Source organism: Falco cherrug, chromosome 6, assembly GCF_023634085.1.
Source record: "Falco cherrug isolate bFalChe1 chromosome 6, bFalChe1.pri, whole genome shotgun sequence".
Classification (NCBI taxonomy): Eukaryota; Metazoa; Chordata; class Aves; order Falconiformes; family Falconidae; genus Falco; species Falco cherrug.
Window position 1 is genome coordinate 67,853,894 of NC_073702.1, and position 26,956 is coordinate 67,880,849.

Genomic DNA, 26,956 nt, shown 5'->3' on the forward strand with positions numbered 1-26,956 from the left:
GGGATCGGCGGTAGCGGCGGGCGGGCCGGGCGCTCCCTGCCCCGGGAGCCGGTGGGGGCCGGCGCTGGTAACCGGAGCGCCGCGGCTCGGCCTCGGTTGGAAGCTTTGCCGTGGCCCCGTGGCGACGGAGCGGGACGCGCCGCCCTGCGCCCCCCTGCCGGGGGCTGTCTGGAGCGCGCCGCCCCGTCCCGCACCGGCGGGGGTGCGTTTCCTCGCCCCGCCCGGCTCCCGGTGCCGCCTCGGGCGCAGCTGCCGCCCGCTCGCCCAGGGGCTGGCCCGGGGGTAGCTCGCCTGACAAAGCCGGCTGGGGGTCTCTTCCATCGACTGGGGGGTGCTTCGTAGGCAGCCGTTACTTGGTTCTTCTCTCTCCCCATCAACAACTGGTAAGAGCAGGTGAACCCTGAAATGAAGATCTGGTGTTGCATTTGCGGTTGATTCTTTGCTGAGATAGAAGGAGCGATACGAAACACTTATTTTCCCCAAACGATAATATTTTTTCTGAGCATATTTTCCCAAACTGTAATATTTTACCACGTTTTCTTCAGCTGTTCTGCAAAGCTTTGTGTGCATTCAGGCTGCCAATCACTTTATGGGCAAACATTTTATATAGCTGATCTCCTGTAATACTGAATCACGGACCACCTGGCAGTGTTATAAAGATGTCGTTGATGAAATGTCTCTTCCAGAACTAGGGCTTCTTGCCACTCTGTTGATTAATGGGGATATGACTGCATCCATGCAAGTACATGTGTCTTCACTGACCACAGCAAAACAAGAAATGGTTTCCACATATGCAGAACTGTCACTGTTCAGGCTTTCCATGAAGTTCTGTGTGGCACCAAATAATAAAGTAGCTTAAATTGTGAACTTTTTAAGAAATGCCTTGCCTGCGGTATAACAAGTATACTGCAAGTCTTGTAGTGAGGAGAATCGGCACTGAAACGGAACCGTGATACAGGTAACTGTGAAGGCAAAGTTTGTGGCAGGAAGACCTTCTATGATGAAAGTTGAGAACAGAAAGTTTATTAAGGATTCAAGAAAAGGGTTCTTAGCTGAAGCTATATTTAATCCTTTTATTAAGTCTGCAAACTCTTCAGGGATGAGATTTTATTTTATCATTTTAGTGTGTTCCAGTGCTTTATGAAAAAGTGTCTTCAGGTGATGATACAGTACCTGTAATTGGGCATGCGGCTGTTGCCCAAACAGAAGTCACATACTGTACAATGAACAAAGCTTTGGTTTGTTATTTGAAGCTAAGAGTGTTCTGGATCTCCTGGAAAATTACTGAAACTGATGCCAAACCAGTGCCATGTGCATGCTTCTGCCTGGTTCCGCTTTGTATGTAAAGCTGTGAGACACTCGTTCCAGTAAAGCAGGGAGTAGAGCTGTACTTCTCACCCCAAACCCTCCAGTAAAGATAACTAATTTCAGCAGCTCCAGTAGGGCATCCTCTACTTTTCACAGTGTTTTCACTCATGTTTAGAGCTCACAGGGTAAATAAATGTGGCATTTCATGTTTCTGTTTGAACACATGGCTCATGACATTATTTCCCTGTAATCCAGTTGTACGTGCAGGGGCAGTGCGATGATCTGTGCTGGTTTTGGCTGGGATAGCATTAATTTTCTTCATTGTAGGTAGTATGGGGCTGTGTTTTGGATATGTGCTGGAAACAGTGTTGGTAATTCAGAGATGTTTTTCATTACTGCTGAGCAGCGCTGACACAGAGCCAAGGCCTTTTCTGCTTCTCACCCACCCCCACCAGTGAGGGGGCTGGGGGTGCACAAGGAGTTGGGAGGGGACACAGCCGGACAGCTGAACCCAGATGGCCAAAGGGATATCCCAGACCACAGAACATCATGCTCAGCATATAAAGCTGGGGGAATTAAGAAGGAAGGGGGGATGTTCAGAGTGATGGTTTTTGACTTCCCAAGTAACTTATGCGTGGTGGAGCCCGGCTTTCCTGGAGATGGCTGATCACCCGCCCGCTGATGGGAAGTGGTGAATGGATTCCTTGGTTTGCTCTGCTTGCATGTGGCTTTTGCTTTACCCATTGAACTGTCTTTATCTCAGCCCGTGGGTTTTCTCCTTTTACCCTTCCAATTCTCTCCCCCATCCCACCAGGAGGGAGTGAACAAGCAGCTGTGTGGTGCTTAGTTGCTAGCCAGGGTTAACCCATGACATGAACCAAGCCTCTCTGTTTATTTGTTTTTTTGGGAAATGAAGTTCACATCAGGTGGTTAGTTTCACGGGAATATGTTCCTTTCTAAAAGCACTACTACACCATACAAACTCATTTAAGCTGAATTCTGCGGAGTTGAGTTGTAGTTCATTAACAGGGTTTTAAAGCACCTGTGAAATATGGTTGTAGCTGCTTTCTCTATTATTAATTTAAAAGTTGAGCTGTAGGAAAGCTTGAACTTGTGCTTCACTTTGCAATTTTTATTATAAAACACAATAAAGCAGACCCCCTGAATTACTATTTGGCCAATACTGTTCAATATACAAGAGCCTTGCTCAAATTTACCCAAGTGCTAGCAATCCATAGTTGGCTTAAAATCTCTGTCATTCCATATTCATGTTTTCTAGGAGCAAAAGACCTTAATAAAAGGAGGGAGGGGATTGTTCCTCTAGTTTGGCAGGAAGACCACGTGTAGTTAATGGTTCATCAGTTCTGATTCAAATTTGAAGAAAATGTGCAATGTATTTTTTTTTTTCATATCAGGTACTTTCTCGATGGTAAAATAGATAGCATCTTCAGTATTGGCTTTGCAACCACAGAGGATTGCATTTTATATTTTACAGTGATAAATGAGGAATCGTTCAAGTACTGTAAGCTGTGTATAGTAAGCTGGTCTTAAATATTTAAAGACTAAATAATAGCAGCTTTACTGTATGTAATGCTTCTAATGAACCTTAAACTATTCTGTATTGCTGTGGGTTTTCTTTCTGTCTTGATGCCTCCCCCTGCCCAGCTTTTTTCCACTTCTTAAAAAGGTTAGTGGGGATTTGAGCAAATTGTCAGTAGAACCAGGCCTTGCCTGCTGCAGCCAAACAAGCTCAATGAGTTGACAGTCCCATGAAAAGGCTTCCATTAAAGCACTCTGCTTTGGAGAAAGCAGTTCTGCATCTGCTGCAGCAGGGAGACAGGAGTCAGGCCCAGCCTGGTGAGGAGGACAACTGGTGACCAGCCTCATGCCATTGGTGGCTTGTTTGACTTCAGCGTAGACATGGCATTGGGGTGTCTCCAGGGTTAGGCAGCAGCTGACCAAAGAGGGTTCTTGTCTGAACAGCCTTGAACGTGGGAGCCTAAATTCTGCCTGACCAGGGCAGGGTTTTGACCCCAAAAAGTCCCGCTTGGCTGGTGGTTATTTCTCAGAGCTGCCCTGAAGGCAGTGAAGCACCACTGATGGGTGAAGCACCACTGATGGCTGGACATGTCCCAGCTGCTGGTTTTGTGGCTCTGAGCATTCCTAGAAGGATTGCCCTCCAAGGAGGTGTCGCTTCACATGAATGCTCTGGGGGCAGGGGTCTGGTTCGGCAATTGCAGCCTGCACACCTCAGGGGGTACTGGAAGGACTGGGAAGGGTGCAGTTTAACTGCCTTTCCTAAGGCCTGAGATAATTCCAAGTGACAGCCTACACACAGAACATTGATCCAGGGGGTGAGAAACAGCGATGAGACATCACTGAGACACAGGATGCCTTCCTCAGCCCAAGGGAGTGCAAATCCATCTTCCCCCCTTCCATGAGGGTGCCCCAAGTGATTAATTTTAAGTCGTGTGGGTTGGTCACTTACTGCCCTTCTTGCTGAGGCTGTCAATGTGTGCAGAAAGGAGGCTGAGGGAGGGAGAACCACGCTGCAGTCGCTCTTTGTTCTGCAGGGGGGACACTCACCCAGGGAGCGGGGTGCTGAGGCTTGGCTGCTGGGGTTGCAAATATGTTCCATCATGCAAACATGTTTCATTAGCATTCATTGATAAAGCATTCCTTTCTTTGAAAAACATTGGCCGGAAGGGATGCTGTCTCTACATGGATGAAGGTTTCTTCTGGAAGGTCTTTGTGAGAAATAATTTCAGAGATATACCTGTCTTCAATGTTTTCTGTTGTCTAAAGTAGCTGCTTAGTTGGTATCTGAGATGGCTGTCTAGATTTCATTAGGAAGACCAGCTACATAACTTTCTAGGTATATACAACTTTTTTGTGTTAAGTAACTCAAGGCAAAAGTCCAGAAGACGCCATTGTGATTATCTAATCTGACTTCCTGTAGAATAAAAAATAGAACTGTAGTAAACCAATTAATTTTTTAATAATTGCATACCCAAATTTATTTTAGGTACCAGACAGCATCCAGACTGCCTTAATTCCCAGCAAAGAAAATCTTTAAAGCCATCCCATTAATTAATTACCTTTGCTATGTATGCTTGTGTGTCTTTGTAATCTGAATATATTTAATTTTATAGTGACTGATTATCTTGATAACTTTGTCTTTTGAATTGGGTAGTCCTTCCTCATCCTCCTTCCATCTTCCTGAATAGATGTTGTGGACTGTGATGAAGCTACTGTAGCCTTCTCTATACTGTGCAGGCTGCATTTTCTCAGGAAAACCATGTGTTTTCCAGTATTATAATTACTGCTTTCTCTAGGATGTAGTCTCAAGATGTTTAAGGTAAGCTAGCTTGTGTTAGTTACTGTCCTCGTTGCTGCATGCATGTTTTGAGCCTGGGGTGGGTTCAAGGAGCATTTATCGCTGGAACTATCTTGTTTGTCTGCCTATACTTGCCTATAGGCACATAGCTCTACCTTTCTGCAGATGCATAGCTCCTCTGTGTGCCAAATTAAACACAGCATTGCAGTTAAGAGTTTGTCTGTCTCAGTCCATTTGGGTATCTAATCCCAAGTGAACAACCGCAGAAGGAAAGTAGCTTGGGGAATGTGTGCTACATAAACAAGCATTGAGAGCAACAGGAGTCAAGAGAGGGGCAGAGAGAGGATTTCAGAGGTGCAGGGGCCATGGAGGGAAGGAGTGCGTTAATTGGTGTATGCATTTGCATTGCACGTTAGAGGAAGTACTTCCTAAAATTAAGGAGAAGCTTCCTTTTACACACCTAAATGATGGCCAGACCAGATGTAACTTAGCAGCTGGGGTGCTCAAAGCTCATCCCTCTGGAAGCAGGGGGCATCGAGGCTGCCAGGGCCCCCCTTGGCTTGGGGACCTCTTGGTTCCCGGTGGAGTTGGTGGAGCAGCTTTGCTGACTGCCAAGCCAGGCTGTGGCCTCTAGCTCGTGTGTAAGCATCTACACTGTAGATGGCTAAAACCAGTGAGACAAATCCTGCTAAATCCAGCATAATCTCATTTTGTACATGAAAGCATATATGCTGTAAAGGAAAATCTTCCCTTTTGCTTCCAGGCTTGTAGCAAACAATTCATGCAGGCTGGTTACACGATCAGCATGTACGGCTTCTACGGCCTGTCAACATGTATAGTGTGAAAGTGCCGAGGGATTTCTGGCTGAATACTTGGGATAAGACAACTAAAGAATGGAGATTCTTTCAGATTTGAACTCTGAATAGCTTTACTTTTGACTGAATTAAAAAGACTGAAGAGAGAACTGCTGGTGGCCTCAAGGCGTTTAGGGTTTATTCTTTGCAGAAATTATTGTGATCTAGACAGAGTGACTAACACTGAAAGCTTCTCAGAGTTGAATTTGAGTCATCAGTGACAAAAATAAGGTAAAGTACCCAGTTCTTAAGCAAATTAAAAATGTACATGATTGTTGAATTGTTGAATTCTACAGTGTATGGAGAAAATGCCCATTTGCCGAGGGGGAAGTTGTACTATGTGCATTTAAATTACAATATACATTCATTCTGTTCTGACCATTTTAGTATATGTATTCTATGAAGTTGTAAGTTGCTGGCAGGTATTTATTTTGGAGGGTATAAGTGAAATGCTCCATTTACTTCTTTAAAGCTCCAGCAAACTCATTAACACTTTCTGATGGCAGCTGAGACCTTTCAGCATTGCTGTTGGTTGTTTTAAACAAGTCCATGCCGTGGTGTATTGCTCGTATCTCGAGTCTGAGCTGATTTTTCCCAGCACTTGATCTGCTCCTGCTGGAAAGGGTGGGATGTGTGGTAGAGCAAAACACTCAAAAGCACCTCAGTAATTCAGCCTGTGTTGGCAGGGCATGTCTCCTTCCTGAGCTGGGAGGAGACCTCTTCCATGGACCTCTGGCTCTGACAGCCTACAGATGTCAATGTTGTGTTATTCTGAATACAGTAGTCATATAGCAGAGACCCTGCTTGTGCATGGCCCTCCTTCTCCAGAGACAGGGGACAGAGTAGAAAGTATTCAGCATTTACTTGGGGAAGATAATAGTTCTTCAGGCTCATAATCTGGGATACCTGCTTTAAATGCAATTTCCTGCTGAAGCTTGCCTGATCACCACCAACAAACGAACCTGTAGCGATAACTGTTCACCAGAGCCAGGACGACTGACACAGGACATCAGACAAGGCCACATCAGCTGGCACGTTCCCTGTCCTGGTAGGTAGGAGTGCCAAAGCATCTCAGTGAAAGGATGGTGTCCCCTTTGAGTGCTTACAAATTTGGGTAATTTTATACTACTTTGGGCACTTTGTAGGCTGATCTTCAGTGGAAGATGACTCACAGTTGGTACCACAGATATTTGGTTTTTTGAATTGGGGGATTTTTCTCCCCCCAGTCCCTCATGCAGTAGATGAATGGCTGAATTAGAGCGACTGTTCTGAAGCCCTCAAGAGCTTAAAGTCTGGACTTGAAGGAACTATAAAGAAAAATATGAAAGGCCTTATCTAGCACTAAATACCAATCAAAATTAGAAATTTTACTGTACTTAGGCCCATACATGCTATTTCCTGTGCTGTATTTAATACTTCATAAAAAAACCTTCCAACATTTTTTAGCTCCCAAATCTTTTAATCTTTCTTAATTAAAAAGAGGTGAATCCTTTCTTTCTTCCTGCAGTTCACTGACAGCAAGCATGCTTGCTCTTCACTGTAGCCCTGAGAAACCAGTTCCATTTAGTAGCAGGGCTTATCATTATTTCCAGAAGGTTTGTTTTGGCCTGTGCGCTTTACATCGCTCAGAAGAGTGTCCTGTTGGTGAGGCTGTATTCTGTGCTAGTGCTGGCCTGCCTCCTTGGCCCTTCCTCTTGCCCAGGTAGAGGGAGGCCCTCTGCAGCCTGGATGATGCTGTAGCACAGTAAAAGTTCTCACTGTTCAGAACTACAAAATATGTGGGAATTTTGTATACATTGGTTTTGGGAGACGGGTCCCATTCCAAAAATAAACAGTTACAAATACAGGACAGTTTTTCCAAGGCTTTGGTTTTGTGTATGATGGCTTCTCTATCTGTGTCCTAGCAGTGTGATGTTCTTTCTAAATTAATTTGATTCATGTTGTCATGAATAGATGTTTTATAGCAATGCTATGAGCTGTAGTGTGGGCAGACTGTGAATGCTATAGGCGAATTGGAAATTGAACATAAATTTTGTCAAATTATTGCAAAGTTATGCCAAATTGTTGCAACGTGTGACTTTACATGACAAAAAGAGGTTGGTGATAGAAAGCGGATTAAAGTACAGATCCATGGTGGTTTTGTCTGTGGCATGCATACAGCTTCCCATGTAACTTCTCAGTCATGGTTCCACTCAAAACTGAATTTTTTGTAGAAATTAGGGTCTTCATGGGAACTGCTCAGAGCAAATTGTTGGCAATAGCGTATAAGTATTAACAATAATCCAAAATAAATGTTATCCATTGTCTAGTTAAAAAAAACAACAAAAAAAACCACCCCTTAGAAACTCGTTAAACTTACTTAAAAAAAACCCCAAAACCAAACCACACTTTCGCCACTGATTCTTCACTGTGCAGTGGAAATGCTGACTGGATTCAGAATACAAGGTCTGGGAACTTTATGTTCCAGTTTTATTTTCTTTTGGTTCAGAAATATCGGCCCTTGATCACAGAAGTACTGCCTAAAATTCCTCGTGCACTTACCGTGCCTAGGTAACTTATTCATAGCTGATACAGTTCTCATCTCCCATTCTCCAAGGGTTAAATCCTGCATCTGAGGAGAATCCTGTACCAGAGAAGAGGCAAACAGAAAAGCTTATAGTTACAAACTACCTCGTTCTTGTAATGCTGGTTCTTCCACTGCAGTGGGACAGAGAGCATTTTAATTTGGAGAGGTTTTCTGCTCTTTAGGTGTGATGTTTTTATGGGTCAGTGACTTCCCTATCACCACTCCCACAGAGGGAGAGCTCTCCTCCTAACCTTTTCTTGTGAACTCTGCTGCTCGGTTGTTTAGGATTTTATGTCTTGATTTAGCATTAGTGATTTTGAATCATGGAATTAATGTTGGGGCTTGAGTAAACTTAAAAAGTAAAGCTGTAGCAGCTAGGAAATGTGATACAACTTTGCTTAATTTAATTTCTTACATGTGTTACTGTAAAAATGCATCACTGAAAGCCCTGCTGAATGATATTGGATGCTTCATTGCACCAGCAGTACTCTTTAAGTATTGACTTCTATGGCTCTTGGGGGGAAAAAATACCAAACTACCTTTAATACTCCAGAGAATCTAATAATTTAGATGGCAAGGTATTTCTTGGCTTCCCTGATGTTGTATCAGGAAAAGAATGAGACTGTTAAAGATCTTGGTGGGTTTCAATCCTGATTAAACTACTGATAGACTCCAGCTTTCCAGTTTCTTCCATGTCTAATCTTACACTGAAGTATGTATTTTTACTTTAAAAGACAGATGTAGAAAGCTGGTTTTGATTATTCTTTTTTTTTTTTTTAATTTATTTTGGGCTTTTCAGTTGTGTGGTTTATTTTTTTACTTAACTCTTAATAATACATTGTCATACGGAAATAAATAGCATGGTTATCGTTTTATAATGCTGAACAATAAAATGTGGTTCATGGCATGGAATTATACAAAGTAGAACTTTGAATGTTAAAATTGCTTTTAAAATGCCCTTTCAGAAGTATTTTGCAGGACTACTTACTTCATGTTCTAATAACAGAATCTGTATAAAGCTGCCATTAAGTTTTGTAGTCTTTCTTATACATGACAGCTTTTTGCCTGTCATCCTTGGAGTAGAAAAGACAATCTCCTGTGATATTTGGGTTTCCCTTAGCGTGGTGTTTGGGGATGTAGTTTGTTGTCTCTGGGGACAGAGAGCAGCCTTGCTCAGCTCATTAACGAGAGTGGTTTGACCGAAATCAAGAGTGAGAATGAGGAGATGAACAAGGAACAAGAGTTTCCTGTTGCTTCTTGTCTTAAGAGTTTGGAAGGGCATTAAACGAGCCTTGCAGGCAGGAGGTTCAGGACCAACAAATGCAACTATGTTCTCAGCAGTTAGGCTGTGGAAGGGCTTGTCACAGGATGTTGTGGATGCAATGTTCAGGTTTATGTGGATTCAATGGTGATCTGACAGTTGCTACAGGGTTCCTAGATACAGAAACAAGATCTTCAATTCTACGAATATTAAGGTTTGATTCTAGAATCTCAGGGCTACAAGGGGAATTAGAAGACTGTAATGCAAAAGCTTTGATAGAGTTTAATTCGTTAAAATGATTTTATAAGTAATTCATCTTTTCTTCATTTGTCCAGATCAGATGAAGCTACAGATGGCCTGGCCAAAGTCAAAACAATGCATGAACTGATGAGAAACAGCATTGCCTTCTGAGAACGTTAGCTTCCTAGTTGCTGGAATTCCTAAGCGCAGCTTTACTGCCAAAAGAGACGCTGACATTATGTTATCATTGAGCAGAGTTTACAAGAATGGAAAAGCAAAGGACCCCGCTAGCAGCTTTTAATAAATAAAAATTGCCAAGATTCAGCTGAATCAAAAAATTATTCCAGCCATGGGAGAAAATGCAAGTTTTTGGGAAAGTTTGATATATGCACATCCGACGTGTACCACCTGGAAGCAAGAGGCAGAGGGATCTATCTACCACCTAGCCAGTATTCTCTTTGTTGTGGGCTTCATGGGTGGAAGTGGATTCTTTGGGCTTCTCTATGTCTTCAGCTTGCTTGGATTGGGCTTTCTCTGCTCTTCTGTTTGGGCCTGGCTGGATGTCTGTGCTGCTGATATATTCTCCTGGAATTTTATACTGTTTGCTATATGCTTCGTCCAGTTCATTTACGTTACCTACCAAGTTCGGAGTGTTTCCTTTGACAGAGAATTCCAGGAACTCTACAGCGCGCTCTTCCAGCCTCTGGGAATTTCCTTGACTGTCTACAGGAAGATTGTCTTGTGCTGCGATGCAGAAGTGGTTACCCTGGAGAAGGAACACTGTTATGCCATGCAGGGCAAAACACCTATTGATAAATTGTCCTTGCTTGTGTCAGGCAGGTTTGTATCTGTTTGTTCAGACTTCTGCAAATATCTTTATTTTTTCCTCCCTCTTGAAAATGAAAGCAAAAAAAAAAAGCCTGATTTGTGTATTGTTTGTTCGTTTTCCAGTACAACAGATTAAATATTAATGCAAGTAATATAAATATTAATAGGCTAAATACACTCTGCTCGGACAGCACTAGCATAAAACCACCAAGCACAAAATCTGTAATAGCATAAAGAAAAGGATTTTAAGTCATTCTTTTCCAGACCACTGTATCATAGCAGTCTAACAGGTTAGGCAGATAAGGGGAACAAATGTGTGCTTCAGGCTGCAGTTTGCTAGCTATCTGCTGCCTAGCTGATGAACACAGCATCTTTCTTATTTTTCTTTGCTAGTATCATCTGAAACAGGCCTAAAAGGTAGTTATGAAGCTGAATACACTGAGATTAACTGTTTAGTAGAGGTCTTGACTTTGATACAGATTGAGTTTTGTTGCTTTCTGGGAGGTGGGTGAAGAGAGGGAGTAAGGGAGAGCTGAAGGCCTAAAAGTGCCCTTCCATTACAAAAGAACATAGTCAAACCATACCAAGATTTGCAGAACTGAGTCCACAGTTACTGTATACTGTGGCACTTAGTTATACCCTGAGGCAATAAATCCAGCTGCTTGTACTCCCTGCTGACTGGAGACCTTTCTGGCAACCTTGCTGATGTTCTCCTGAAGGGCAATACTAGCGTTTGTACCGTGTACAAAGTGGCATACAGTACTGGAGCATCACAAGAGTAGATGGGGATACCCAGAGATGACGGCTGTGGTCTGTCTGTGATGGGATGCTTTGTAGGTGCATTTTGACAGCCTGCTGTGTGGACAGATGGAATTTGTAGGCAGCTTGAAACCCAGCTGACTTAGGACTACTTGCAGTGAACAATATGGATTTTAGGTAGCTGTCCTCAGTGATACCCTGGTTCAGAGCATTCTTGGGACCTATCTAGAAAGTAGCACATGAAGGTTGCTTTTGGTCATAGTCATACTGAAGGAGAGGTGTCCATCCTACGTGCCCAGCCAGTTAATAATCATGCAGGGAGTACCTGATAACCCTCTTTGGTGTGGTATAGGGCTGCTGCTTCTGATTTTGTAAGAAGCATTAATCTCAGTGCAGAGCAGATGTAAAAAGGGGACTCCTACAGCTTGCTTGCTTTTTTTTTTTTGGTTTTTTAGCTCATAAAGTTTAAGTATACACTTTCTTCTTGTGTGCCTTCAAACTTAAATATGATTTTAAAAGTAGAAAGGAAGCTTTTCTTTGGTATCTGCAGAAGGCCCAAAGCATTCACGCAGAGATCCTGTGCGTGATCAACCCATTCATGTTGTTCTGGCTCCAGAGACAGTCCTGTGGCCATGTAATTCCTGTTAAATGCTTGAGAGAGCCCTACGTAAGGCATGCTGTGAGGAACCCTGGCTTTCCACACCCTGCTTTTTCCACTTTGTTACCTCTAAAATGCGTATTTACCAAACTTAAAAGTACATCCCATGGTTTTCAAGTAAGTCAGGCAAACAGTGTTATGTGCATTAGTCTCTCCAGTGCATGCTGGCCTTTTCATGACAAAGCTTGCCCGTCACCGCAGAGACTTGTCCCAAAGAGAGTAATATGACTTGAATAAGGCCTGGAAAGATTTCCATTTCAGTTGCATGATTATCATCTTGTATTCTCTTTCAACTGGCCTGATCAAGTTGGGTTCAAAAATGTAATTAGGATACTGTTGCCCGTTGATTGCTTTCTTATGCCCTCAAAGCTATATTTAAACTCCTCACATGGTAGAAATAACACATCCTTGTTGCAGTCATTGCTGCTGTGCAGGTAATACTAATAAATTAACACATCTTCTCTTTGTAGGATCAGAGTGACAGTTGATGGGGAGTTCCTGCATTATATTTTTCCTCTTCAGTTTCTGGATTCTCCTGAATGGGATTCGCTGAGGCCCACAGAAGAGGGAATTTTCCAGGTAAAAGTGGAGGGTTGTTTTTTGAATGCTACAGAAAACGGTTCAAGTACTAATTGGTTTAGAAATAAGTTCATTTAGTTGTGAGTTTCATTTGTGAAATTGTACAAACAAGTGGCATTCCATTAATTTGGGGAGGGAAGTCCTCTTTACCCACTGGACTGGTTATGCTGTTTGTATATCCTTTCTGTTTGCATCTTGTTGTGACAAGAAATGAGTTTTTTCTTAAAGCTAATTTGGGAGGCAGCCTCTGTTTGCATTCTTTGGCTCTGCTAAAACCCAGCCCTGAGAAATGAGGTTTGCAGGAGGTGGGTGGAAGTTGGTGCTGAAGAGCCTTCCCTATGGGAGGTGACCTGAGAGCCTGGGCTGTGCCTGTGATACAGCTTGCATGGGGGGACAGCATGGGACAGTGTCTGTTGGAGCTGCCCCCTGTGATCTGAGAGCCCTCCCACTGCTGTCACTTGACTGACACACTAGCTGGTGTGGGATCTGATGTCGCATGTCACAAGAGCAAACGGCATTTGCGGAGAGCTTTCTTTAGACCTGCCTTTCTAGCTGGGGCTGCCGAGAGCGAAGCGGGGAGTGTGGGGCTGGGGCTGTCGTTCAAAGTGGGCATAGGCAGACAGTCACTGAGGCCAACAAGACACGATTGTTTGGTCCATTCCCAGACACCCTTCTCTCTTGTCTTTTTCCTACAGTAGACCTCTGTCAGCCAGAGCCCTCTGGCTGGATTAAATGGCTTTAATTGCAGTAGGTGCAAAGACACGAAGTGTACGTTACAGACACAGCCTGCGTGCCTGCTGGGCATGTGTGTGTGTGTTTTCTGAACAAGGGCAGCAGCAGCAATATCACTGCCTTATCACCTGGCTAACTTTAATTTTCTATTCTATAGGTAACGCTTACAGCAGAGACAGATTGTCGGTACGTGGCCTGGAGGAGAAAGAAGCTGTATCTGCTGTTTGCTAAACACCGTTTCATCTCCCGCCTGTTCTCAATTTTAATTGGGAGTGACATTGCTGAAAAACTGTATGCCTTGAATGACAGAGTGCAGGTGGGGAAAGGCTTTAGGTATGACATTCGGTTACCGAACTTCTACCACGTTTCATTGCCAGAGACACCCCCGGTGCAGCCCTCCCACCGCCTGCAGAGAGGGTCCCCCCGCCACAAGCCCACAGGGGTTACAAACTGCAGCTCCTTCCACACACAGCCCTAGGAAGGGAAACTCTGCTGCAGCCATTCCCCAAGCAATGAAGGGAAATGCAAAGTGGTGAAGCAGAAGAGCAGAAAGATGAAGCAGAGCGAGACCCAGTCAAGCCAGATTTGACTGACAAGTGCCATTTACTTTCATTGGAGTAGCTTGAATTCTTCCTCTCTCTTGAGCCACTGGGTTGGCTTCTGCATTTTGACAGTTTGTGCAATATGTTTAGTTTCTGTTAATTCTTTTGTTGATCATCTCCTTATTTTTGGAGGAAAACAAACCATAACAGGCTGAAGTTTTATTGTCATTACGGTAGCCTCTGTGTTGTGTTTCAAAAAAACCAAACTCATGGTATTTGTAATTATACTTTCTCAAGATTATTTGCCATAATGAAGTATAGTCAGTATAGTTAATGAAAACAAGTAAGTTGTCTCCAAACTATAGCAAGTTGCTTGTAACATTCATATTTATGCTACATGAACATTATCACAATTAACATGAAGAATATTGCAGAAAAAGACTGAGGCCAATTGTAGAGTTTGTTTTTTAAAGAAATGAAAGACTTCGAAATACAAAGCAAGATTCCTAAAAAACAAACAAAAGAAAACAACAAATTCTGTTCCATGAATGATTAGTTTCTCTCTGACTGTCCTAAAGAGATACTACATGAAAACAAACAAATGTAATTACTGGCATTAGAAAAGTAAAGCAGTTGTAACTGCTGCAAATATAGCTTAGGGAAATGATTGTGTAGTGTTTCTGATAGAATGTGATGCTATAGGACCTAGGCTTCCACAGTGTCAGTGCCATTCGTGACATGTACAATAAATACTGTTAATCAATCAACTGCCAAACCATTGGGCTTTGTTTTACAATATTCTTTTTTGCTAGGTTTTTCAGGAAGAAACTAAGAAACAGCCGCAGCAATAAATACAATTTTTAACTGAAACATCCATGTTTAGCTTCCAGAGTCACTTTTCTGTGCCTATGAAATTGATTGAAAAGGTTATTCTCTCCCTAGTTCTGTGGTGGTTTAATGGTGTACGGGAGCACCAACTCGTGCTTCAGTAAGAGAGTTGGTTTCGACCCTTGAGGTCACTGTGCCTTTGGGGAGAAGTGTCTGAATGTCTTTGCTAACTCACCTTCCTGCTGCTATGCCTGATACCGGCCAGTAATCAAAAAAGTAAGAAGCATTACTATTTTATGAGACTGTATTGCTGCCTGATACATCTGGAGGTAGATCACATTTTTAATATTTTAAAATTGCTGGACTGTTTGGTAGGACAGCCATTGTGTGTTTGTGTATGAGTGGGTATAGGTATGAGTTTAGATCTTGGGAGTTGTTGCTGGAAGACTTAAAATAATGATACAACCTTATGCTTGAAAGATAATCATGCAGTATATATAAGAAAGCTATTAGAAATGATATGAAATTACCTGTTTGAAGGACCTTCAATGTAGAGCAGATAAGGTATGAGTGTTGCTTTTAGCTCTGTCCCTTTCTTGGAGAGGAAAATCTGCCAAACATAAATACCATAGCATGCAATGTGATAATCCCCAAATCATTCTGATAACTCTTCCGTGCAGTGTATTCTGTATGTATTACTGTGTGAAGTCCCCGAGTCACAAACCTACTTTGTCTTGGTCAAAAGAGAATTGAAGAAGTGCAAGCAGCGTTCATTGACGGTTATTAAAAGACCGGCCCAGAAAATAACTAAGGCACAAAGTGCCAGAGGCTGGCAGTGTGTAGTAAGGATGTACAGCTGTGTATGCCCTCTTCCTATACTTTTCATAGTTAAAGGACAGGGTAGCAGGCTACTTGACCCCTTGGTAGGGCTCAGCACAGCTATTCTCATGTAACTCCAGCGCTGTGATTAATATGATGTCTTATTTAAATGTCGGCGATGTCTGCGGTGGGTAAGAAGTGTGTCATCTCCCGTGGATGTTGTTGCTTAGGCTGTGCCTTGCGATCACCGCTCCACTTCACTCAGCTGAGCTACTCTGAAAACTTTACTCTGATTTCTAACAGGTGATTTCAAAATAGCTGCCCATCTCTTATTCTGATAAAATAGTAAGAATTTATACATTTCTCGTGCTGTAACATGTGTTGGACCGATACGAAGTTTAGAATTGATGATTTATGTGTTAACAATCTACAAACATAAAAAGATTATAGTCTTAGAAACATAAAAGAGATATTATAGACTTAGGCATAATATAAACCATCAATTAATGCTTTCCTTGGTTTTCTTGGATGTATGGGCTTGCCCCATACATTCAAGAAAACTTGCCTTAACTTAAATAGGGTCAGCATTTAATAAACTAGTATGATCGTCTTCACTTTGAAAATAATACCAAGAAGTCTTGCCCACCCAATTTCTCTATCAAGCTTAAGTATTATATTTAAACTATAGCGCATATACTGCTTAAAAGGTGTCTGCTCTGGAGTTATGAGTGCTTCATTACATACTTTGGTGATTTTTTCTTCTTTGTGACTGGTGCATGCCTTGGTTTCAGCCTCGTTTCCAACAATCCTGTGTGATGCTTTTCTCTGCTGGAATCATTTACTACCAGAAATCTCTAGTAGAACATGTCTGAGTCAATATCTGAACATACCCTTAGCTAATCTTGTTTAGCTTTTGCTACTGTGCTTTTTGGGATTTGAGTCACTTTAAAAATTGTTTCCAGTTTTCCAGCATCTGTTTGAGTCATAACTAGCAGAACATTTCAGCTGTAGAATTCAGGATGTATTTATCTACAATAATATAAGTACCCACAAAAGGACTGGAAGCGAGACAGCAACCATTCTCCACCTCTGTTTTTTTTAATCTTGACAGCACTTCTAAAACGTACTGTAAAATACACTCTGGTGTGTGACTCATAAACCAATGTGTTTTGGGAGAGCTGTATAATCTGCAGACTGTCAGTGAAATAATGCAAGCTTTTGCAATGTTGTACATAGCCAGTCATGAGAGAGTTGGAGTTGTTCAGCCTGGAGAAGAGAAGGCTCTGGGGGGACTTCATTGCAGCCTGCCAGGACCTAAAGGGGGCTTATAAGAAAGATGGGGACAGATGTTTTGGTAGGGCCTGTTGCAATAGGACAAGGGGTAATGGTTTTAAACTAAAAGTGAGTTGATTCAGATCAGATGTAAGGAGGAGATTTTTTACAGTGAGAGTGGTGAAACACTGGAACAGGTTGCCCAGAGAGGTGGTAGATGCCCCATCCCTGGAAACATTCAGGGCCAGGCTGGACGGGGCTCTGAGCAACCTGATCTGGTTGAAGATGCCCCTGCTTATTACAGGGGGGCAGGCCTGGATGACCTTTAAAGGTCCCTTCCAACCCAAACTATTCTATGATTCCATAATTACTTATAGGTTAGTAAACATGTGGAGCTAGATGAAGCTCTGACTTGAGCATCACTCAATTTATGCCTGTGTTATTACTCAGGAATAACTATCGGCAAGGTGGTCAGGCTCCTTCATCATCGGTTTAAGTGAACAATACTTGACTCTGTGCTGCTTTGTGAATTGAGAACACTGTCAATGAATCCTTTTCTTGATCTGTAGTGACTCCCCTTCACCCACATTTTACGTTTTTAACAGTTCCATAATCATCTATAGGGTTATGTCTACATTGGTGTACTCTTATAGGTAACAGTGGCAGAATCTGGCGCATGTGATGATTTGCTTATTCATCAGCATTAGTTAATACTCCAGAGTTTTTGTAGTTATGAACATCATGCTGGAATCACCCTTAGAGCCTGCAGAAGGGTTCAAATTTACTGTGCAAGCTAAAAAAGTACATGTCCTATGAGAGTCCAAAGGAGGGGGTGGGGTGGGGAGAATTAAAGAAAAAAAAAAAAAAAAAAAAAAGAAGAGCACTCAACTTCTTACAGGTTTTATCCAGGAGAGCTTTATTTTAAATTGGGCTTGTGGCAAATTAATTTATCGGATGCAGCAATGTACTGTGGGAGCTTCAAAGCGAGTCTTGCCTATTTGTGGGCATGGGACCGACCCTGCAATTCTTTCATTAGGTGGTATTTTCTTCACTAGTAGTAGTATAAGTACAGGTAACAGAACCTAAGTAATGTTTTTAATCCATCATGCAACTCTACTCAGGACTACAGAATTACCAGAGAGAATGTATCCCAATGTACTACTATAACTACTAATGCTATGCAAGGCCAATTGTAAGTGCCTAATGAAAAAGACTGGTTTATTCAGTTGCCTAAGATAACAGGCTGGATTTGGTGACTGAGGAGGGCCATCCTGGTCCTAAATTTTCAGTAATTAATTGCCCTGCAACAAACCAGCAAATGTGACAGTGATCAAGGGAAACTCAGTGATGGAAAGTTTGATGGCAAACTATACATACAGATTTATGATCTCCACTAGGATAAAGCTGGGAAAGCTGAATATATGCTTGGATGAAATCATGTAGTTTTGCCACACCACAAAAAAGGTATATGCTTATAGTAATTAAATATGTTGATGCTATGTTTCCAGCAAAAAAGTATTCTACATTTTTCAATTATTGTCAATGATAAATATAAGATATGTCTGAACACAACACACATTAAAAATTAAAATACAGTGTTGTACTGCTCATATAAACAGGCCTTGCAAACCATGTGTTAAAAATGAAACAAATCTATAGCTATTTAGACAGAAGAAAACTATTTAAATAGAAAAGGAAAAAAAGAATATTTATTTGCTGAATTCAGACATTAATAGATTAAATATTTTCCTTTCTATTCCTGTAATAATTGAATGCATATTCTTTGGTGCTGATATGTTACTGTATAACAGATATTTTTTACAGTACAACAGAGTAAATACCTTATTAAGCTGATTTGTTATTCCCTCTTGAAAATTCTTACTTTGATTACACTAATATGGATAAAAATATAATAGGTTGAGAGCTCCCAAGGGAAAGCATCATTTTTCCCCTCTTTGTCTAATTCACATTAACTTTACTTTTTTGTAGGTTTTTGTATCCCTTCAGTTTCTGCTTACTGTAATTCTACTTCTGTGTGAATCAAAAGAGTTAATTGAACTTAACATGTAAATCAAGCCACCTCATCTTGATGAATCAAACTGTGTAGGTGGAGCTTCATCAGTAGGAGTGTGTAGGAGAAAGGCAGCACAGACATGTCATCTGCGAGCCCCAGGATTTGGGGTCTCATCCCAAATCGCGGCTAGCAAAGCCCTTCTAGAGGGTAGCTTTGCAGGTGGTCCTGCTGGCAGAGGGTTTGGACCCAAATCATCACTCTTCAAGCCACAAAGGTTGTTAAACATTGTCATAGGCTGGGAAAAAAGATGGGATGTTCTCAAAAGCTTGTGGGAGCAGAAGGATTTTTATAGTAGTTGTTGTTCTGCTGTGGATTCCCAGGCCATCTTACTCAGTTGTCAGTTCTACCACAGCTCCTAATTTAAGGGATCTGTGGTGTCTTGTGGGGACAAGACTATTTTCTTACCTCAGTGGGGTTTTGAAGATAAACAATAAGAGATAGATGATTAAGAACACAGACACTAAAGTCCTATAAATGAACAATTGTGATAAAATAATGGTGGTAAATTACAGTTTTAGCAGCAAATCCCATGATTTTTGTTGTATGCACTAGTAACTCTCCACCCAAATTTGTCTAAAGCCCAGGATATACAATAATTCTCTGAGTCAAAGGTATGTTACGCTGAGAAAGACATTGAAGCAAAAAATCCAATTTCATGGATAAATGTTCTGTGTGTTTGTATAGATGTGGGAGCACCATCACCTCCTGTACCAACCACATGTTTTAGGCAACCATTAAAGCATCTCAGGTCTGTGAAAGGAGAGGAGTGAGTCCCTGTCCCTAGGCAAGGATGCTGGCTGGGTGGGGGTGAGGCACACATCTCTGTTTCGTGTTTCCCATGTGTAGGTTTTAGGGACTCTTAAGAAGCGTACAGGACAATCTAGGTACCCAATGCTGCATTTGGACTCCCAGGGGCCAGCAGTAGGACAGGGCTACAAAGGTCGGATATCAGCAGGTAAGCTATGAGATGGGTATCAAACATGTTAGGTATGACCCTGTATCTTCCCATACACATTCTTTTACACTGGGGTGCACGGAAAATAACTTATTCCGTAATAAAAGTGAGGCAAGCCAATTCACATCTGCCAGGATACACAAGGATGAGTATCAGCAGTTCCTATAATACAGCCATTGTGCTGGAAATCCTTGCTGTGCTTTGTTCATCTAACTCGTTCATGTTAGAAATCTTCAAAACTTACTGATTTTGGTTTTAGCAGCTATCCTATTTTACTAAGAGATTTAGCTTAGATAAAATATTTTGAATACTTATTTTGAATATGAAGTAAAACTGTCCTGTTTTCCTTTACAGAAAAGTTGAGTCTCAGATGATATTTTAAAGCAGATCTCCCTAGTGAGGTGAATGGGATTACTTCTTAAAAACTAGTCATACAGCCAGCACCGTGCTCTGTTTTTTTACTGGGTCTTCATTTTCTTGTTCAGTTATGGCTTTTCAAAAACATAGTGTCTTTTCGGTATGTATGTTCATTATTTAAAGAATTAATGGGTAAGTATTAGTAGGAAAAAATACAATAAATATTGATATTCTGAATTCAGGTATGGAACATAAAGCTTTTTTATATTGGTTTTGGTTTTAAAAATTATTAGTAATTTTTTTTACTATAGTCATTGCCATTTTAGTTCTGAAACTGCTTTATACATTGGTATATGTATTTAAATTAATACTACACACAAAAGCAATAATCATATATATCTGTATGTGCATTGCAATCTGTATCCCTGTTTTTAACCCTATATAATAGGGGTTGGTTTGTTGCTTTTTTCTTTACAGAACAAATAAGTATAATAAATGTTACTCAGAAGATGGTCTTATTTATTCATTGAAATTAGAGGAAAAAATGTTTTGGGTTTTTTTTTTCTGTGTTTGCCTTTACTCTCAAAGAATACAGTAGCAAGAAACAGTTGTGGTATATTATAACTCAGCACCCATTTTGATAGTAATTTATGATATGCACAGCTGAAGTCCAGCCTTTGGATGTACAAAGCAGCAGAGGTGGGGTGCACTGTAAATGTGGACTGGGTGCTCCTGAGCAATTGTTTGATGCTGACTCTTCTGAAATGGTAGTGGAGGCAGCTAATGCAGAAATTGGGTGCTTATTAACGTCTTAAAGTTTATGGTCAAAGCAAGGAGTATTTCAAAATCTCTTATTTAGGACTGCTAATCTGATGAAGTGCATAAAATATTCCTGCTTGCTACTTGGGCTACATCAACCTGTTTCTGTGCATTTGGACCAAACTTGTGCATTCCTGGTTTGCTTTTTGCTCTTGAACTTTTGTTCCTAGCATTTATTTTGGCTTACTTTCTTCCCCAATATGTTCCTTTATGGGATTATCCATTTTCTGCCCCCTCTTGGTCTCTTCTCTCTGTGTCTTTTTGCAAAGAAAAGAGATGTTTAAAAGAGATATCTCATGCCCATTCACAGTTCTTCTGAGCTGATCTATTTACCTTTTCTTCCCCCTCAGAGTCTGGAGGATTTTCACTCTCAAATCCTACATGCTTTCTGTGTCACTTGTTTAAATAATCCCATAGACTCATCTGCCTCCCCCACTTCCTCTTTGTCCTCCTTCCTCAAGAGTTTAAGTTAGATTATTTATGTATTTATTTATTTATTTTAGTTCTGCCTGTCCTTCTGGATAATGTTAAACACTTGGGGTTTAGTTCCTTTTTTATCTTGAAATAAAATTCTAAGCCTTATCAGTAATTTTAAAAATTCCTAGAAAACAGTAGTTTTTAATGATGCTAATATGCAAAGTCCTGGAGATTCAAGCCTAGACTTTGGTTCTCAAAAACAGTTGTTGGTGAATATTAAAATGCACAGCTAAAAAGGACTTCTATTGCAACAAAATATTAATTGCCATTATACCAACACCCAAAAGCACACACACATTTATACCCTGACAATATTTGCAATTCCTTTGATTTATACAGTCATACAGGCTCACAAAAATTCACACAAATCTCTGCAGAGAGAACATTGTGAGCTGCAGTTGAGATGAATTTACTTCAGGATTAGCACAGACATCTTTGCGTGATCACTTTGGACTTTCTTTGTGCATGGAAGTTGTCCAAAAAGGGAACAGAAAAATCACAGCCAGTTCAAGCAGTGCTGCCAAATTCACTGTAATGGGGACCCTTAAGAAATGGGCCGTCACCCAGTGGAGCAGACAGATGCAATGCAAAAGCACTGCTTTACTTGTCTTCTAATTATGTATAAATTAAGAGCTGCGTTGCATTAACAAGAGCAACATGTTGATAGCAACCTGAGTCCTGAACAAGAGATGTGGTCAAAATCCATCTCTGTTATTCCTCTGTTTCCAGAAAGAAGCGAACCTGTGAGGGCAGGCTCCCTGTTACTCCCTGCTGCTGTCAGCAAGCTGCCCTGGCAGGACAGTAACCTGCACTATGGACACCATGACCCCACCATAGGAAATCCAACTGGTTTTATAGCAGCTCTTCTTTTTTGGGGGTGAACCGTGTGATTTAGGTAGAACTAGAGCAAGCGGAGCAGACCCTTCCAGCAAGTCTCAGAAAAATCACTTGCAAGCAGCGCGTAGGCTTGCATATATTTGTAGAAATTGTTCACTGAGCAATTTCAAATAATGAACATACAAATTAAATTGTCAGCAGGAGACTGCTCATGCGTAATTTGGGAACAGGGATAATTGCTAAAGTGTGATTGAATAAATTGTTTACTGTGCACAGTTTAGATAACTTTAAATAGCAAACAATTTTACTCTGCCCTTATACCTCAGGATCATGTACACTTTGGATAAACATCTACAACAACTAGTGCATCTGTTAAAACTTGGATACTTTGATGGATTGTTTTAGAAGAAAGTTGGCTCCTGGCTCCAAGTTTGCAACAATCAATTACCATACTGTTAGTCAGACACTTGGAAGCCCTGGGATATGATGTTTTGTACCTCAAATTCAAACAAAGAGATAGCCCTTCTCGTATAAACAGGAGACACCATCCCTGCAGATGTGGCATGGGAAAAATTGCCTGGCTATACATCAGAAAGTGGCTGTTGGAGGGTATGATGTAAAAATGCACCAGAATGCACACACTCCTCTTAAATAAACCCCCAGAATATTAAAGAGCTGACAGAGTATTTATCATTCACAACCTCTTCCATCCAAAGTTCCTTCTAAGAAAACATAATCCTTGAGGATGCTTTCAGGCAAAACCCAAATAAATATTTTTTCTGTGGAAAATATGTGTAGTTTTACAATTATATGGCACATAATTTTAGTATCTGGGATGGGATTTGTCTCACTGAAATGTGGCACTTCTGAACTATGACAGCATATTTCATCCCACTCCAGACAGTTGTCATACACAGGATTAATTACTTTCTAAAAGAGCCCTCTTGCATTGTCTGTAGGGGGAGTTTAAAAGATAAGTTTAGAGTAGGCATCTTCTAAGCTGTAGATGCTGAGTACGCTTCCTGAAACTATAAATGGAAACATTTCATAGATCTCACCATTGTCTGAAAATAGCCCAGTCAGCTTGGCACATCTGGGATCCCAAATACAAAACATTTGTTCTCTTTAGTGAAAACTTTGCCTAAAAAAGGCTGCATGATCGGGCTGTCATTTGGAAAAGGCAGAGCGCTTGCAATTTTACAAAAAGTTACTTTATCATTTGCTTAATAAAGTCTTCTGATGCCCGGCTAGGCTGAACTGAGAAGCAGGAGAGGGAGGCTCTAGTCTCAGCTATGCTTCTGAACTCCTGCCTGACCTCTCTGCTCAGCAACATCTCCCTGCACCATCAGCAGCTCTTATTTCCCCGGCAATACAGAAGAACAGCCAGGCACCAAGAGGTTAGGGTATACTGTCAAAGATCACAAAGCAGGACGCTGGAGATAAGGAACACGACCGCGCAATTTGCAACATCCACGTGACATTTTTTACTGTGGACTATTACTGCAGGAAATAGCTAAATAATTGGAGAAAGTACTGAAGCTATCAAGAATTTAATAGCAGAAGAAACATGACTGAGAGAAAGTCTGCATCGATGAACAGCTGTAACACCATTAGACCTGTCTCTGCTAACAAAATGCATCAGTTCAACACAAATCTCTGAAAACTGATCTATTTGAAGCTAACTCCTCATCAATGAAAATGCAAAGTTTTTATTTCTTGCCTGTCAAATTAATTTATATTATCAGACTTCAATGAACTTGTACTTTATTTAAACCCATTCTTCAAGTCTTTACAGCGGTTTAAGAGTAGAACATGAAGCTGATTTTATTAAACCAGCCCATTCTCCTACAGTACATGAGACCTTGGCTTAAGACAATAAAGTCTACTTAATACGTTCTTCTACTTAGATAACATTTTAGTCATCTATACAACTATAGAAAATGCTATGTTATCTAAGATTACCTATATAACTAAAGGTTATGTAAAATTACAGCCATTAATATCTGCATAGGACTATGTGCTATTATCTATATAAAATTGATGCTACTCATCGTATTAGATAAAGGAAGGCTTTTCTTCTAGACGTGGGTGCACCCCACAGCATAAGGCTAGAGTCCATCAGAGCCATGTCTACACTCTTCATCTACTTATGGTCCTCCTGGAGGGCCAGGCAGCTCAGATCCTCCCTCATTTCTCTTTCCGCTGACAGCTGTACTAGATACCACCTCCTACGTTACCCACGCAGCTTGGTTCTTACCGCCCCGCTGCACAGGGGGAATGACATTTAATCATGAATATACTGAAATATAAAGGTTCCAAGAAAGTAACTGCAATCAGGGCAAAGTTCTACACCTTCACATGGCTGCAAATACTATTAGTTCACACCAAGCTTTCTTACCTAGGATTTTCTGCACTGGGCTAAGCAGATACTGTTTACCACCAAGGCTCCCCACAAAAGCAGAGAAGACCTGCAGGGTAATGAGAGAAGTACAAGGACTTTATAAAAGATACAACTAGTACAACTAAGCATTCTTCTCCAATGCATAACATTCAGTAACATGCTAGAAAATGTTTACACGACAGTCTAGATTTGGATAGGAGCTCTGTGACCAGCCACTTTGTATGCTGCTTTTGGAAGCTACTTGGCTTTGCTCCAGCAAGCATGGCTGAATACTATCAATCTCAAACACATGCTAGATGCTGTATCTCTCCTGACCATTCCCATGGCCATGCTATCCTGACTCGCTCTTCCCACCCTTTTTCCATCTCACTTACCCTGCGTATCTCAGAAAGAGCAAACACACCCATAAGAATGACTGGCTGGTCAGAGGAAACAACAGTCCCAAATCAAATCCTTTGTAATAAATTCCTGATGTATTTTGGAAAATCAGGTCTTACACGAGGCAGCAGGATTCATAAAAAACCTGTTCACATGGCACACATCACTGGAACAATCCAGATCTCTTCTCCAAGAGGTAAAGCCAAGAACAACCATTAATAAAGCTGGAGCCTCCTAGGACACATGTTGATGCGTACGTGTATAAACTGTTACTTCAAAAACAATGCAGTATTCTGTATTCTTTCCAAAAACTTAAGTAATAATGCTTTCCATATGCTCTCAGCTGCTGAAAAAAAGCCCCAAATCACTTTGTAGTTAGCTCATCAGAAGGTATTGAATGAGATTTTCTGCCTTTGCAGTCCTCATTTATCACTGGCAGGTTTGGGGATGGGTTGGGATGCCCACAGACTGTATCTGGAATGCCCTTCACCACTGGATGCTGCACATCAACATCCTGGAGATGACGGCAGGCTTGGTGGCTCCTTTGCCTGTCCTGCAAGCCTGGTGGTGCAGCAGAGGGCTGGACAGGACATCAGCAGAGTAATCCACCAACACGCAGGTGGCCCACTTTGGAAGCACATCATTTCTGGGAGCTGTCAAACTGCCACACGAGCAAACTTGGTGACATTTCTTAAACATTATGCTCATGACAAAGCAACCACAGCAGGTGCCAAGTCGAGAAGCGCGGTCTTATAAAGGCTATCTTGGCTCCTTGACTCACCATATAGGGGAAACACTGCTTGCCACCCGTTTAGGGGCACGTTCAGCTCTTCTAATTTTAACCACCCACGGGCGAGGCGAGGCGCGCTGCCCGCGCTCGGCCCGCACCCCGGGGCGGATGGGGGCGGCGCTGCGGGGCCACTCACCCCGCGGCCTTCGGTGCCCGGCCGGGCGCTGCTCGGCGCTCAGGGGCTCCCACCTGCCCCGCGACACAGCAGCTGCTGCGCGCACCCGGCGGGGCGCGCACCCAGCGGGGCGCGCTCCCGTGGCCCCGCGCCGCACCTCGCGCCGCCCCGCCCCCTGGCGGCCGCGCCTCGCCCCGCGGCCCCCCGGGCCCCCGGCAGCCCGCAGCCCCCCGGGGCCGGCGGGAGGCGCCTGCGCGCTGCGGCCGCTCGGTGCCGGCCCCGGCGCTGGCGCCGCCCGCAGCCTCCCGCCGGCTTCTGCCTATTTTAGTCACAGCGGCGGCGCGGTGGCCGTGGCGGGACGTGGTGCCGGCGGTGCCGGGAGCGGCGAGGAGCGGCAGCGCGAGCCCGTACCCGTCCCGTCCGGGAAACTTTTCCGAGGGCGCGGGGCAGGTAAGGGGCGCTCCTGCCGCCGGGGGCTGCGGGGACGGCCCTGCGGCGGGGAGCGCGGCGGGCAGGGCGGCCGCAGCGGCGCTTTACCTGGGCGGCGGCGGCGGGTGCCCCGGTCGGCTGCGGGCGCCAGCGGCGGCGGGTGCCTGCGCCCCTGTGGCCGCCGGGGGCCCCGCGCTCCCGGCCCCGCCGGCCCCGGGCGGGCGGACGCAGCTGCCGGGCGCGGTGCTGCTCGCCCCGGTCACGGCCCCGACGGGCGCCCGGGGAGCGGGGTCTCTGCTGGCGACCTTCCCGCGGAGAGGCGCAGCCTTGGAAACGGCCCTGCCGAGGGCAAAGGGGCAGGTGGTTTGCTTCATTTTTTAAATTTTTTTTATTGTTACTGTTTTGTATAGGCGGCGGGTCTGGTGTTCGCAGGCTGCGGGCTGAGGTGGCGCTTGGGAGGGCTGCGCCCCCCGGCGCTGCGCGGAGTGTGCCCGGGGCGGGGGGGGGGGGCGCGCCCGGGCCGGGGCCGTGCGGGGGCCCTGGCGGGTGGGCGCGTGCGTTAGGCGTGCGGAACGGGAATGGTGGTAAGCGTTCCGTAGAATGAAGCGCGGAGTGAGGCTGACAAGTGTCCGCGGTTAGCGGCGCGTTTAGTGGAAGTTAACCTGCCCCAAAGAGCATGGTGAGCTGCATCTTTTCTTACACCGCTTTCGCGTTCACTCCTACTTCACTGTAAAAAGGAAA

General features: G+C 43.0%; 2 protein-coding genes across 4 annotated transcripts in view; both read left to right on the plus strand.

The window, feature by feature from the left end:
• Positions 1–26,956, plus strand: part of BVES (blood vessel epicardial substance) — a 57,282-nt gene that overhangs the window by 450 nt on the left and 29,876 nt on the right. For all 3 annotated transcript variants that reach the window (XM_055714702.1, XM_055714704.1, XM_055714703.1), the window contains exon 2: positions 26,207–26,236. The gene's annotated coding sequence lies outside the window, so the exon portion shown is untranslated. The remainder of the gene's footprint in view (positions 1–26,206; positions 26,237–26,956) is intronic.
• On the plus strand, positions 143–14,688 carry POPDC3 (popeye domain containing 3). Its single transcript, XM_055714705.1, has 4 exons — positions 143–383; positions 9,662–10,406; positions 12,282–12,390; positions 13,280–14,688. Exons 2-4 carry the CDS (start codon positions 9,916–9,918, stop codon positions 13,598–13,600), a joined length of 921 nt encoding a protein of 306 aa, XP_055570680.1. The 5' UTR covers positions 143–383; positions 9,662–9,915; the 3' UTR covers positions 13,601–14,688.

What these genes read in the sequence shown, in the direction of transcription:
- POPDC3 (XM_055714705.1), top strand. Translation starts at nt 9,916, where the DNA reads ATGGGAGAAAATGCAAGTTTTTGGGAAAGTTTGATATATGCACATCCG. An exon ending in TCCTTGCTTGTGTCAGGCAG is followed by an intron (nt 10,407 to 12,281) that starts GTTTGTATCTGT and finishes TTCTCTTTGTAG; the next exon opens with GATCAGAGTGACAGTTGATG. An exon ending in CAGAAGAGGGAATTTTCCAG is followed by an intron (nt 12,391 to 13,279) that starts GTAAAAGTGGAG and finishes TCTATTCTATAG; the next exon opens with GTAACGCTTACAGCAGAGAC.